This window comes from Sphaeramia orbicularis, chromosome 7, assembly GCF_902148855.1.
Source record: "Sphaeramia orbicularis chromosome 7, fSphaOr1.1, whole genome shotgun sequence".
NCBI classification, from domain to species: Eukaryota; Metazoa; Chordata; class Actinopteri; order Kurtiformes; family Apogonidae; genus Sphaeramia; species Sphaeramia orbicularis.
This window is the reverse complement of record NC_043963.1, coordinates 36,300,710-36,315,454: the sequence shown is the minus strand read 5'-3', so window position 1 is coordinate 36,315,454 and position 14,745 is coordinate 36,300,710. Positions and strand designations below refer to the sequence as shown.

The following is a 14,745-nucleotide window of genomic DNA, read 5'->3' as shown; positions in this document are numbered from 1 at the left end:
TGCTCTTTTGATTGAAACTAACAAATTTCATTAAAACATTTTGGGTACATTCAGAAAAGTAAACTTTTTTAATTATCATAATTAAATTGGAGCTATAATTGTGCCATGTGTTGCTAATGTTTTTGTGTGTTTTTTGTGCACTTTTTGTTTTTTGCCTCTATTGCTACTCTCCAGGATGGCCCTTATCTGTCAAGCATAGAACATCATTCTTCATCAGGGTATGTTAATCTATATATATTATGTGGTCAGTATTTTGACCAGTTGAACATGTCATTTATGGTATGATAAGTAATAATTCTGTGAACTCCCTACCAACAGGTCTGTACCACCTAGTGGAGAAGATGCCTTTCAGCTCTTGGCCAATGGGAAATTAGAGAAAGTCAAGTCTCAGAGAAGAGCATCTTGTCAGAAGCCAGAGAAAGTGTCTCATCAGTTCCAATTAAGCATGCTCCAGGTGAAGAAATATCTATAAAGTATACCATATCTATGAATTTATGTTAGTGAATGTTTACTACAATAGGATATATATTGATAATTTGTCTGACCTTCCATAGGTGTCTAGCAGTGGGGACAATATGGTAGAATGTCAGCTGGAGACCCACAGCAACAAGATGGTGACATTTAAATTTGACATTGAAGGGGATGCACCTGAGGACATAGCTGATTACATGGTAGACTGCTCATGCAATTCAATAGTTTGCCTTCTGTACAACAAAAATGTATTTCATGTCTCAAAAATTGTTTGGTTTATTTTGTTTATAGGTGGAGGAAGACTTTGTTCTTGATGTGGAGAAAGAAAAATTTGTTGAGGAGCTAAGAGCCATAGTTAAAAAAGCTCAAGAAATTCTTCAAACACATTCACAGGTACGTTGACAGCTATACTTACCTAACATACCTAACTCTTAACTCTTTAATATTTGAAATGTATGTAAATGTATTTCTCTATCAGACTGGGTCTACAGACCAGCTTCACGTGAGCACTCCAACTAGTGCTTCAGGTAAGTTTATGTACACCCATCTTTCCTAAATTAGAAACGTGACATTACACCAAAATGCCAGACTTTTTATAATGCATATATTTGAATTACTATTTTTAGTGGACTCTGTGCCCCATTCCTCCCCTGTGGGGCGGTGGCGCTTTTTTATCAACCAGACCATCCGCCACAGAGACTCTCTGTCCAATCAGGGAGCCATTACGCCACCGCCTGCTGTAGAAGCAAGGATACCCCAGTCTTCAAACACAGAGACAGGTAAGCCCTTTCCAGGCAAGGGGTTGACCAATTATCAGATCAGATGTTCAGCATTTTACCTTTATCAGTATTGTTACGTTTTATGCAGTATTTAATGGAGTCAATTATTTTAAGTCTGTACTACTTTGGCTTCGATGCAGGCTTGTTGTTTGATTGTAGTCACCACTGTGTGGCACGCTGGACTGGGATTCCTGTTAATGAGACTTCTAATTCAGTATAAATTTTAATACCTTTTTTAAATAAGTTTTATTCTATAAACCCTCATGAAGTTAAGTAAACATGGTAATAAATACCATCTAAATGACATCTGGATGAGGTTTTGTAATGGAGTTTGTGATTTGACAGTTGTGACACCAAGATATTATTTTTAACACTGATACATTTGCTCCAAATACATTGATTAATAATGATCAGAATCATGTCTGAGAAGACTATATTGGTCAACCCTTACACCAGATCACCATTAAAGCTGTGGCTTACCAAGATGACAAGTTGGCAATATAACTGTGTGTATTCCTTTCTGAAACTGTAGAAAGTGAAGGAACTCAGAAACCGGAGTCCTTGACTGGAATGGCCTCTGCCCCCTGCCAAACATTGTCTGCCACCTCCCCTCCAGTCTCCTCTGTCTCAGCCCCTGCCTCCATGGCCCCAGCTACTGCTGCTTCTGCTCCTCACACCACTGCCTCTGAAAGCATCTCTGCTCCTGCCTCCACTCTTGAGTGCTCTGTCCCTGTTACTGCTTCCACTGGTCTTGAACCAGTCCTCACCTCAATCTCTTCTGACCAAATTTCCAATGTTACCTCATCTGTAGCAGTGCCTGTTGCTGCCAGCCTCACCACCTTGCCTGCTGTTCCAAATGTTGTTTCTCCCACACCCAGTGTCTTTCTTCCTGAAATCCCCACATCTCCTGGAAACAGTGGTTGCTCAAGCATAGGTCAAAGTATTGGAGATACAGTCATAACTGTTCCAAGGCCATGTATGCCTGCAGCAGATCATTCCTCAACCTCATTTCAGTCCCCTCCTCCCACTGCCACAGTGACCTCTCCTCCAGTAAGTCAGCATGGCCTGGAGCAGCAGCAGCAGACACTCGTTCAGATGGCCAAGCCTGCTCCACAACAACCACAGTCACAACTACAACCACAGCTACAGCCCGCAGTACAGCAGCAGGTGCCAGCAATTCAGCCACAACTTCCAGCAGTTCAGCTTGAACAGCAGGTTCAACGAGTACAAGTACCACCACAACAACAGCAATCACAACATATAGTGCTCCAAGAACAACTTCAGCTGCAGCAATCTCTCCAGCAGTTACAACAACAGCAACAATTAATACAAAAACAATTACCACTCCATCAACAGCTGACAGAGGTACAAATGCTGCCTCTACCTGGTCATACAGAGTTGTTACAACAGTCTGTGCCTCTGCAACAGTTTTTACCAACGTTACCCTTACAGCAAACCCAACAAACGCTTACTCAACAGCAAACACCTCAGTATACCACACAGGTGCTACAGCAGCCTCAGTTATCACAGTTACCACAGCAACCTATGGCACCCCAAGCTGTAGTTCCCCAACAGCAGGCACAAGTTGATCAGCAGAAACAACAACAACAGTTAAACCTTCAACAAACAATGCATTTACAACAACAGCAAATGGTACAACAGCAGCTCCAGCAGCAGCAGTTGTTTATGGGAGCAGTTACATTAAAGCCAGATCAAAGCCAAATGATGCCGATATCAATGAGTCAACAGTTTCTTCAGCAACAGGCACAACTGAATGTTAGCCCAAGTCCACAGCAGATTCAACAACAAATCCAGATCCCTACTGAGACAGCTCAACAGCATATTCAGTCACAGAAACTTCTACAGCAGTTTGAGCAGCAGCCGGACACACCACAGAAACAGCAGCAGTTTCCCCTGCAGAAGCAGTCGTCTTTACAGCACTCAGAGTCAGAGGTGTCCACAGGAGAGACGAGCTTTACAGAGGACACTGGCAGCTACTCTGCCCCTCTGCACCCTTCGTCTGACTCGTCTCTGCCGCCTCTCCAACTAGGCACGGCTGAAGCACCTGTACCATCACTTTCTCTCACTATGACACCATCTCCTGCTCAGCCTTCCTCTGTTGCTGAATCAGACAGTGAGGGTCCCCCAAAAATTGAATTTGTGGACAATCGCATAAAGACTCTTGATGAAAAACTGAGGAATTTGCTTTATCAGGAGTATAGCAGCGGAACAGCAACAGTTACAGGAGGAGCTCCATCTGCCCCAACCTCAGCATCAGCTGCCTCTACGTCAGCAGGGGGAGATGAATCATCTGAGCCACAATCGGTTCACCCTGTGTCTTTTCCCCCACCTGCTTCATCCTCAGATACTTCCCCCCACTCATCGTCCTCCACTACCTCTTCCACCACATCCCGTTCATCCTCTACCTCCCCTGATCTAGAGAGGGATGGAGGAGAGGAAGCCTCCTCAGAGTTTCCTAACTCCTTTGAGCTGGGCCCTGTGGAGCATCAGCCTGGCCCATTTGTCCCCTCGACTTCAGCCTGCTCTACCCCACCTTCATCTCTATTGCCTCTCAATCAGGATGACTCTACTGGGGCCCAGCGCCCACCTGTACCAGGAGAACCGATGATCCTTGTGAGTGAATATGCAAGACAGAATCATGTCTAAATATCTATTAACTTTGTCAGTACAGTACTGAATCTATATTTCACTGTATTTCCATAGCTGTGTAAACGTGACTCCACTCACTTCTTTTTCTGCTGTATTTCTGTGTTTTAATGTTGCAGTGTTTGTACATTCTGAATGTCTCAACTCCTAGAAGCCATTCTTAATTGTCTCAACTATTCTAGGCTGTACCCCCTCAATCTGACACCAGTACTACTGGAGATGCATCGTGGCCCCCCAATCAGCACCCGATCCCCCTCCGGCATGGACAGCAGCAGCACAATGCAGGAGGTGGATATTTTGGCCTAAACCTGACATGTCCTAGTATCAGAAATCCTGTTAGCAAGAAATCCTGGACTCGCAAATTCAAAAACTGGGCGTGCAAACTGCGTCACTCCGCCAGCTTGTTCAAGAAGCCCAGAGTCCAGCAAGGTAGCGTCCTTTTAGGGAGCGAGAGAGCGAGAGAGAGAGAATGGGATGTTGGGGCATGGACTTAAATTTAATTTATAGTACTAATTTAGTAACATAGTGAAATAATGTTATTAACATTCAAGAATTGATAACATTTAATGTTAAAGGATGGTAATGTTTGTAGTTATTATGTAATATTGTTTTGCATACTGTAATGTGACTATAGTCATCATGTTATGTCAACGTTGACGTCACTACATACATTATTGTTTTTTTCTGAATTTCTTTTTTTTCTTAAACTGAATTTCATTTTCTTGGCAATCTTTCTTTTTGCATGGGTTACTCACCCAGGGGCGATCAATGAAGAGTAGAGGAGGGTGGGAGAGTGTAGAAGGAAGTTTGCATCAGAAGTCTGATGCCTTTCCCAGTGCAGATGAGCTCTGGAATAAAGACCAGCTGTGCCTTTGCCCTGAACATATCACCTCATATCATCCCCCTTTTCCCTGCCCTGTGTCCACGAGGGGCATTGCCAGCAGCAACATCTCACCTCGCCTCCACCTGCTGGCTCAGTGTAGTCAGCACCATGCAACTTCCAGCATAACTCAGATAAGATAGATGCTAAGTTGGTTGCTGAAATTATGTAGTCACTTGTCAGAATATATCAGTGCTTTCTGTATTTCTCTTGCAGTAATGCACTGCTGTAGGAGACTCTACTTTTACGCTAAACTACTATATTAAGATGAAGATTAAAATTACTTTTTCAATTTACATTATCTGTATGAAATGTCTAAATTATGATCAAATATTCATTTTTATTATATGTTTTGCTTATTCACATTTGAAAGTTTATTACATGGCCAAGTTTTATTACAGCCTTTAATTAATCAAGCCATCATGCATGTATTTGTTTTTTGTGTAGCACTAGTTTTGATCCCTGCATGATCATGTTTGTCATGTTCTACATCTGTCTAATAATGGATCGTTATCTGTAAGTAGCACCTATATCAGGCTACGTACTTCTTTATGTTGGTTTTTCATTATGCAGTAAATATCCATGCGCACTTTGCCAATGTAGTGTCCCAAATATCAAACACACTGAACAATTTCACGGTTGATCTGTGCACAGATTTCTAACGTGTTATTGTACTTTGCTGTTTGATATATGACTGGGACAAATTGGGAGTCAGTGAGAATGAGAGAGTGGATGTGTGGGTGGGTGGGGGTATACTGTTTTTAACATTTAACTACTGTTTCACCAAACTTTTTTTTATAATTTTGTTGACATGCTATCATTTTGTTTTATTTCAAAAGACACTTACCACCCCTCCCCACACACCCGTAATGTTATTTTACACATGTATTTTACTGCTCAAAAAAATGTATTGTTTATAATTTAAATGTGACTGCTGCAAAGCTCATGTTTTTACACATTTCATAGACTTACATGCAAGACATGTAAGTTAAGGTTGATAATGTGTGATTTTGGATGGATTTTAACACTCTGCCTTTGTGTTCGTGCCCCATGTTTGTCCATGTGCATCTATATGTTTCTGTGTTTTCTTTCTGTACTCTTTCTCGTCATCACTGTGGTGTTTATTCTTGTGTCTCTGTGTTCTTGTCTCTGGGTCCTTGTCTTCCCTTTTTGTTTTTCATTCCCATCTCTTCATCAGATGGACGGTCCTGCAGTCAGACTCTTAGTGAGGAGAAGGAGGTGACCCCCCTAAATCCACCAGAGTCACGCAAAGGACGATTTCAGGTGGGAACAAGTGGTGCCAGGCCCCTTACACGTATTGTAATTTATTTTGGCATCGATCCAGCTGATGTCATCATGTCTGCATATGGTGATGTCAGCATATCAGTTGCCTCTATATATGTGCCAAGTTTGAAGTAAATTGAAACAAAATTTATATTTTTATAGACATTTGAAATTTCACCCATTATAAGTAAATAGGAGAAGAAAAAAGATGTAAAAAATTCATAAAAAATTTGAACTTTGACCTACTTTTCCCAAAATTTAATCATATCTATTCTGGGTCACTGGCAAACTATAAACCAAATTTGGTATGAATTCAACCAATAGTTTTGCTGCTAGAGTGTTAACAAACAAACAAACCGAACCAAAAACAATACCCCTTGCCTCCCCTTCAGGGGGCGGGATAATAATGGCAGTGTTTTCATCCTCGCTGCAAATTTACTCTTAATAATAGGCACCTAATGGGCCCCATTTCCTCTGCCCTCAGGTGACTCCAGTGGTACAGTCCTCTCCCCCAAAAGACACACCATCAGGCCATGGGAGTACTCACAGGAAAGTGGGTCGATTCTCTGTAACACAGGCTGAGACAAAGAAAGAAGACAGACATACGGACAGTTCCCCAGTGTCTCCTGATTTGGAGAGGGAGAGGAGGAAATCTCGTGCAAAAGAGGGGGAGAAAGAAGAAGGTAAGAGGACCCCAGCAATGCCTCGAGGACATGGGCACAGCCACTCACCCTTGGGCAGTAGTGATGACGATGAAAGTGAGCTGGAGGATGAAGACTTGAGGAAAGAACTACATAAGCTTAGAGAAAAGTGAGACAACTTCATTCTTCATCCTTTTTTATGATGATGGTTGGGTTTTCAGTCTTCTCACTACATTCTCTGTACATGTTTGTCTTCCTTAACAGGCACATCAAAGAGGTGGTATCCCTGCAGGCCCAGCAAAACAGAGAGCTACAGGAACTTTACCGTCAACTTCGTTCCCTCAAAGATCAACGGCAGAGTTTGCCTGTCCCTTTGTCCCGAACCCCACCTCTTCCAACAGCACCTCCTGTCCTGTCACCTCGCAGGCCCAGACCTGCCAAAATCAAGCTCCGGCAACGGCCTCACTCTCACATGGATAACAACGGACTTACACATTCTGGTTCGGCTTTTAACCCTCTTTCTCTCATATATCTTTTTTTCAATTGCTTCTGTACATGTAACTGTTTGCTGTCTGTCTCATCTAGGGATTCAGCAGTCAAGTAGCTTCTCAGGTGGTGAACAGAGTAGACTGCCCCTTTACTGCAACCCGGAGCACCGCACCTCACTGCCTGCTAAAAGAGGTACAGTTAGTGATACCGTATATACATCAATGTATCAGATAATGTAGTGATAAGCCGTTACATGTCTCATTTTTTTTCTCCACAGATCACAGTCCTCTAAGGAAAAGCACATTCACAGATGAACTGCACAAACTTGTTGACAATTGGACAAAGGACACAGTGGGCCCTGCCCCACCCAAGCCTTCATTGAATCAAATAAAGCAAATCCAACAAGTGCAGGAGTTTGGAGGCTGGAGCCAGCCCTCTGAGGTAGGACTACACTCTAGAGTCTGAATTTCATAAACGGAAGCTGGGAAACATGTAGCATAACAGTTGACTGAAATTACACAGAGTCCATTTTGTATACAGGCCATTTTCAGTGAGTTTGTGCTTCCAGTCAATAACAATGTCACAAAACATAGGTGGGACAATATAAAAATGAAGCTTTTTTGTTATTGTACTGCACTTAAGGGGTTGCAGTTCTGTCTGAGAGACAAAACTTTGGCCAAAACACACTCTGTCTCTGCTGCAGACACACAAAACAGCAAAGGAGGAAGAGAGATGAGGAAGCATGTGTATTTCCTGTCAACCTTTCCTTTTTCCCTTTTTTTTCCACGTATTTTTCCAGTGGTGTTAGGGAGTTAATTTGTGCTTTAGATCAAAATCATCATGAAAACAGTCAGAAAACAACCTTTTTATTCTTCTATTTTCCAACGAAGCTTGCTCTCTCCATTCACTCGACCACCGCTCTCACTCCCTTGTTCATTGACAAGTGAAAATTAAAGCCGCAAGCGGCATCTAAAGGCCCTTGCCAAGGGCACGTCCAGTAGAAGTATGCTCATCGTTCAGCAGGTGGCGCTCTAGCACCAAATTACAATGTCTTCTAATGAATGGGTGTAGGCCTGGGAGATTGACAATTGACTCAAGTTTGAGACAAGTCAGTGTTCGTATGTCCAAACTGAACAAATTTTTGTATAAATAAATCTGTAGGGGGCGTTATGGAGCCAAAATTCAATTTTTTCTATTGAATGGATGTAGGCCTGCGAGATGTACCACTGAGTCAAATTTGAGCCAAATCGGTGTTCGTATGTCCGAACTGATGCAATTTTCGTGAAGGTAAATTTGTAGGGGGCGCTATTGTGTGAAATGGCATTTTCTTTTGATAAATGGGTGTAGGCCTGGGAGATTGACAACTGATTCAAATTTGAGCCAAATTGGTGTTCCTATGTCTGAAGTAAAGTAATTTTCGTAAAGGTAAAATTTTAGGGGGGCGCTATAGCTACAAATTTCAATTTTTTCTGATATATGGGTTTAGGCCTGAGAGATAGACATCTGAGTCAAATTTGAGCCAAATTGGGGTTCGTATGTCCAAACTGAAGCAATTTTAATAAAAAAATTTTAAAAAAACTTGTAGGGGGCGCTGTAGCGCAAAATTTCACTTTCTTCCTACAAGTAGGTGTAGGCCTGGGAGACAGATTTCTGAGTCAAATTTGAGCCAAATCGGTGTTTGTATCTCCAAACTGATGTCATTTTTGTAAATGTACATTTGTAGGGGGCGCTGTAGTGCGAAATTTCAATGTCTTTTAATAAATGGGTGTAGGCCTGGGAGATAGACGTCTGAGTCAAATTTGAGCCAAATCGGTGTTTCGTCCCCATGTGCCCACTGCAGACTCAATAGGCCCTGCGCCGGCTTTACTCGGCTCGGGCCTAAATATGACATACTTTAAGTATAAGTGTTATACTGACAAATAGTGAAAAATATGGGATGTAATTTTTTAAATAGTTCTCTGTACCAAAGGAATGATCTATATAAAATACCCTGAACTTGAAATGCAATGTAAATTAATTTAGATCAATGTATTTACATACCATATACATACCAGAACCAATAATAATAAGCAAAAAAGTATATCTTACATTGTTACCTCTGCCAAGGAGGTTATGTTTTTGCCAGGGTTTGTTTGTTTGTTCGTCTGTCCGTTAGTGTGCAACATAACTCAAAAAGTTATGGACAGATTTTGATGAAATTTTCAGGGTTTGTTGGAAATGGGATAAGGAAGAAATTATTAAATTTTGGTGGTGATCAGTGGCCCCCCCCCGTGGGCCCCCCCACCCCCGATCACCACCAAAATTTAATAATTTCTTCCTTATCCCATTTCCAACAAACCCTGAAAATTTCATCAAAATCTGTCCATAACTTTTTGAGTTATGTTGCACACTAACGGACAGACAAACAAACAAAACAAACCCTGGCAAAAACATAACCTCCTTGGCGTGGGGGGGCCCACGGGGGGGGCCACTGATCAGCCTTGGCGGAGGTCTGCGCTCTCCGAGTGCTTTTCTAGTTAATAAGCACCCAAATTAAGAATAAAAACTTTAATCAGAATTTTATTACTAGAAAGCATGGATTAATACAGAATAACACATAATACTCACACTTCCTTTGACAAAATGTATGACCTACTTCCATACATTTTTGCCATAATCATAGTTAGGTATATCAAATACCCCCCATACAGTGGCTTATGGTGTCTGAGGATGTCAGATATACATATTTAATTGGGGTGTGTAGCAGGCACATAGATACATCTCTGAGGTATAAATCCAATATCATTTAAAATAATGGCACTTCAGATAAATGTATTGGTGAGGAAATATGTTCTCAGACAAAGGAACACACCAAACACCCTCAGCTCTCACCTAACCTCCCCTTCTCTTAACTGACAGGTGACTTTCTCCACCCATCCCAGGGGCCTGTACTATGAAACAAGTTCAGCACACCCAGGATATCTTTTCCCTAGCTGGTTACCCTACACCTCATGACTAAAACCACACTGTCATGACTAATTATCAATTTGTTAAGTCAGTTCAGGTTTTCTGAGTCTTCCTGTGAGTACATTCAGTTAGAAGTGGCAGTGTTGGCACCTAATAACAAACGCAAACACAGACAGGTCGAGAAATGCATTATTACTCACAAGAATTATTGAAACATACTCAGGTTATATTTAGTTCAACTACAACCCCAAACAAATAAGGGGGAAAAGAAGTATAATGCAATCTAAAAGCAACAGCTGTTACAACTAAAGCCAGCATGCAGCAAATGTTGACAGTGTGAATGTATAAATTAATAGGCTTATTAACCAGTGCTCTATTATTAAGGCTTGAGAGACTTTAACTATTCGAATTACAATTGTGTATTCCATTAATTTAACGTTTGGCATAGATGTATTCTTAAGGTATGTAAAACAGTTGCGTTGTGTTCTTCAGCTGCATCACTAGAAGTATTTATCAGTCTGGAAGCAAGTAAGAACAAATTTAAAGATATATTCAAACTGGTCAACTTACTGTCAATTCTTATAAGGTTGCCAAGGCTTTTTTTTTTTTTATCCATGCTCCAAGACCTGCAGGACCTTCTAGGAATGATGACGCCAATTTCCAAGAGAAGTGATAGCTCGGCTGGCAGTGCTACTCTACTTTTACTTTTAAAATAACTGTCTCTGTAACAAATTAGGTGTACAGGATATTTTACCATGTACTCATCATAGAAAAAAAGTGAATCACTGTCACACTGAAAGCACAGAATTGCACCTGAAGTTACCCCAGTAACTCTTTAATCCAGCTTCCTAGTACAGGCCTATCGTTTCACAGAATAAAGGTTCATATAAATAATATAAATAATATAAATTAAATGTTTGAAGTTCTTTTAGAGTTCCTCTTGCACTAATAGCTGTATTCCATACAGGCTCCAGCAGGTTGGTTTCCAGTGTCACCAATGAACCCACAGGCCCCTACAGCCCCTGCCAGTCTGCCGGTGGCAGCCCCTTCCCATTTTGCAGGGGGAGGTAGCCTGTCTACTCTGCACTCTCCGGGACCAACATCACAGACGCACGTGGCTCAAGTGCCGCAGATGCAGCAAAGTTTACACCTCCATCAGTCTCTCCCTCTTCAGCAGCTGACCTATCAGCAGTCCCCTCTACGCCAGCAGATCCCACAGCCCCGGATGCAAACACCCATACTGTCTCAGTCACAACCACAGACTCAACCCATCACCCAACTGCCCCATTCACCACCTCAGAGCCAACCGCTGTTGCCTTCCCAGTTGCCCACATCTCCAGTTTCCACTGCTGCACCTCTGCTGACTGGCAGTAGCACCAGTGCATCCACAGAAAGCAGTGCTGCTACTGGAGGGACATTTTGCTCCTGTTCTTCGACCCCATCCACATGCTCCTCTGCCTGCTCTACTGCTGCTGCTCTACCTTCTAGTGCCAAAATTCACCCAACACCCCCAACCTCTACTCTTCCTCTAGGACAGAAATAAAACCAAGACAAAGTGTGAGGTCAACGTGGAGACATGTGAGATGGAAATACTAGTTGGAACAAGACGTAAAGCGAACCCATTCAGAATGTTAGTTGTGTGTGTATGAGAGAGTTGTGACTGCAAAGAATCTGTGGATACCAGTGTGTTTCTGGATGAGACGGGGAATGAATGTGAAAGATGAAAATGAGCGATTTTAGCATGTACAGACAGAGGCTGGCATGAAACATAGCAGCTGGGGTTTATGAATAATGATATGTTTGGGTGTTGAGATGTATAAATTCTTGAAGGTATGAATGTGTGCATTTATGAGTGTGAATGATTGGATTATCCCAGTACATATCCCTCATGTCTTTTGACACAAACTTAGCTTTTTTTTTTTTGTTTGTTTTTTAACCAACTCAGTTGGACCTGAACTCTCCCTAAGCAGAGACATTATAAGGACAAAATATTTGACAATGTGTTGATGTTTTTCGTTTACTTAGTCACTGCTTACAGTGAAAGGACTATCAATTTTAAAAGTGCAATTAGTAATGGTCATCTAAATTGATCAGCATGTATTGTAATGATTTGTCTGTAAGGCATACAAATATTTTTGTAGAAGTACACTGATGAAAACCAGATGCATAGATGATCTTTTCCTGATCTTTTAAACTACAGACCTACAATACAAGGTGTTACAATAGGCAATGGAAAAAAAAAAAACAGCAGCATGTTATAATGTAGAGCACGCTCAAGTTATTTGGCTACCATAATTACCACAATGTGACCAACCACACTGTTCCGGTGTAGTGCACAGGTACAGCATGTGCTTAGTTTGTATAATTTTATTTTTAGCGATTGTAAGTTAGAAACTGTCTGAATTAAAATGAGTCATGTGAAACAATTTTCATAATAAGATGGTAAATTGAGCTATGCCGTCTGAAGTTCAGTGGATACCTGGGTATACTCAGACTGCATGACCTTATGACTAACCTGACTTACCCAAGTGCAAACTGCTTTGCAGTTACTGCTTCATATGTTAATGAAATCCACATTTACTCCCACAGAACTGAGCCTACAGAGACCATTTATCACTCACAGATGAATTGGCTACAATACGATATGCTTTTACAATAGACATTTTGCTTTTAGTGTGAGAACTGCATATCAGAGTATATCATGGGTGTCATGCTGAAGAAAAAGATTTTTTTTTTTTTTTAAACTGCCAAGTTATGACAGACTGGGGAGACCATAGGGGTTATTCCTGAATTGCCTTTTAAAGTTACTGCATTTTTGTGAGCGTGTGAGTGTATATTTTTTTCTGTGTGACAAAGGTTTGTGGTAGTCCCATGGTTTATTGCATTTACACTATGTTTCCCTGTTATTTCATTTAAAGCGGCCTCTCAAATGTCACTGTACCCAAATGAAAATGTTTACTCTGCCCATGTCTTGGGCTTGTTTCCTCAGGAAACAAAACAAGTGAAAACTTAAATCATAACTTTGATGTCAGACACTGCAATGAGGTCGTCACTCAACTCTTTGTTGGGCTCGTTTGGCGCTGTATGGATTCTTTATTTCAACTTTGAAATATTTAGTCTTTGACTGTAGGCTGTCAGTATGAATGAGTCTGTTATAAGATGACCTGTGGGCCATAAAATATGCTTTATGCACACTGCAAAAGGTTTACTTAATTCAAAAATGTTCCATTCCTCTATTTCTAAATTTGCTTCACTTTTAAAAGTAGAAATACAGATATATATTGTCAGAAATACATTTATTGGGTCAACAGTGCACTTAGCCATACACACATTTGACCAGCAGTAGTCAGATGTTAATACATTTTTTAAACATTTTTTTTTGGCATAATGAGTAGACTGTAGTTAATGCAGCAACTCTGTTCTTGAAGATAGAGAGAGTGTGTTACACAGGTTCTTAAAGGCTGCTAAGTGTAAGTCAAAGGCATTTTAAACAGGAATTGTTGATGAGGAATAGTTTGTGCTAAAGGGCATGGTTGTTCAGAAGCTGCAGTTGCATAATCTAGAAGATAACAGTGGTTTTCCGTATTTGTTGCTTTCCAAGACAACCCACATTTTCACAAAGATGTAGTTCATTATTAGTGAAGGTGAGATACTGTGCTGTCATGTCTTGATACTAACATGTTGACCACAAGCTACAGCTTGATGATCATGATTCATGATGTGGGGCTGGCTTTGTCCTTGAGGTGTTACCAAAATGTTATCTAAAAGATAAAGATTATTTTTGTATTTTGAAATGGGGTTGTACAAATTGTAAAATTGTGTACTCATAAATCAGAGGTTATTTAAATCTAGAAAACATTGGTTGTCATTCCTGTTTACATGGGACTCCCCTGCTTTTATATACCCTTCTGAGTCTTGACACACCAGGGTCATTTAAGATTATATTTAAAGTTTTTTTTTTGGCAGTTTTGAATTATATATTTAGTTTTAAACCATAATAACTAAGAAGCTAGATAACAGAATGGCACCAGCTGTATTGAAGGTAAATAAACTTCCAAATTAATATGTCAAATTTCTGGGGAGTCTCAAAATGGCAAGACTGAGGACCAATGATAAACAGACATATGGGCAGAGAAACTTAAAAATGAAGTATGTTACTGGTGATTTAGCCTCTGTAAATTGTGACTAATTCAACTGTTGATTTTATTTATGTTTTGTAACTAATCAAAATAAATGATGGACTTAAACATCAAGTTGTTACCTTTTTTCTTCATGCATTAATTTGAGAATTAAAAATATGCAAATATTTGAAGTAAACATGCAAGTCTTGATATCACACTAAATGCTGTTTCCTTGTGTTTTTGTCATAGATAAGTTGTAGCTCTTTGTCTACAGTGTTAAAAAGACAAGTTATTTACAGTTAAACAACATTCGCTTAGGAGTTATGAAATGGAGATGCAGTGCACTTCACACTTCAACAAGAAAAGCTGATCTATTGAAGTGTCTCCTCCTACAAACACTTATCTTTGGGTCAAGTGAATTAAAACATAAGAACGGCCATGATTTAATTAAAATGTGGACTCAACAG

The 14,745-nt window shown here is 40.6% G+C and overlaps 1 protein-coding gene across 1 annotated transcript in view; it reads left to right on the top strand.

The window, feature by feature from the left end:
- Window positions 1-14,404, top strand: part of wnk3 (WNK lysine deficient protein kinase 3) — a 46,488-nt gene extending 32,084 nt beyond the window's left edge. The window contains exons 14-27 of the mRNA XM_030138819.1: window positions 175-218; window positions 319-454; window positions 555-671; window positions 763-864; window positions 950-998; window positions 1,098-1,250; window positions 1,783-3,884; window positions 4,100-4,346; window positions 5,807-6,081; window positions 6,566-6,891; window positions 6,987-7,222; window positions 7,308-7,403; window positions 7,489-7,652; window positions 11,125-14,404. Coding sequence (XP_029994679.1) covers window positions 175-218; window positions 319-454; window positions 555-671; window positions 763-864; window positions 950-998; window positions 1,098-1,250; window positions 1,783-3,884; window positions 4,100-4,346; window positions 5,807-6,081; window positions 6,566-6,891; window positions 6,987-7,222; window positions 7,308-7,403; window positions 7,489-7,652; window positions 11,125-11,700 — 4,623 coding nt within the window. The 3' untranslated portion in view covers window positions 11,701-14,404. The remainder of the gene's footprint in view (window positions 1-174; window positions 219-318; window positions 455-554; window positions 672-762; window positions 865-949; window positions 999-1,097; window positions 1,251-1,782; window positions 3,885-4,099; window positions 4,347-5,806; window positions 6,082-6,565; window positions 6,892-6,986; window positions 7,223-7,307; window positions 7,404-7,488; window positions 7,653-11,124) is intronic.
- Window positions 14,405-14,745: the final 341 nt, after the last annotated feature.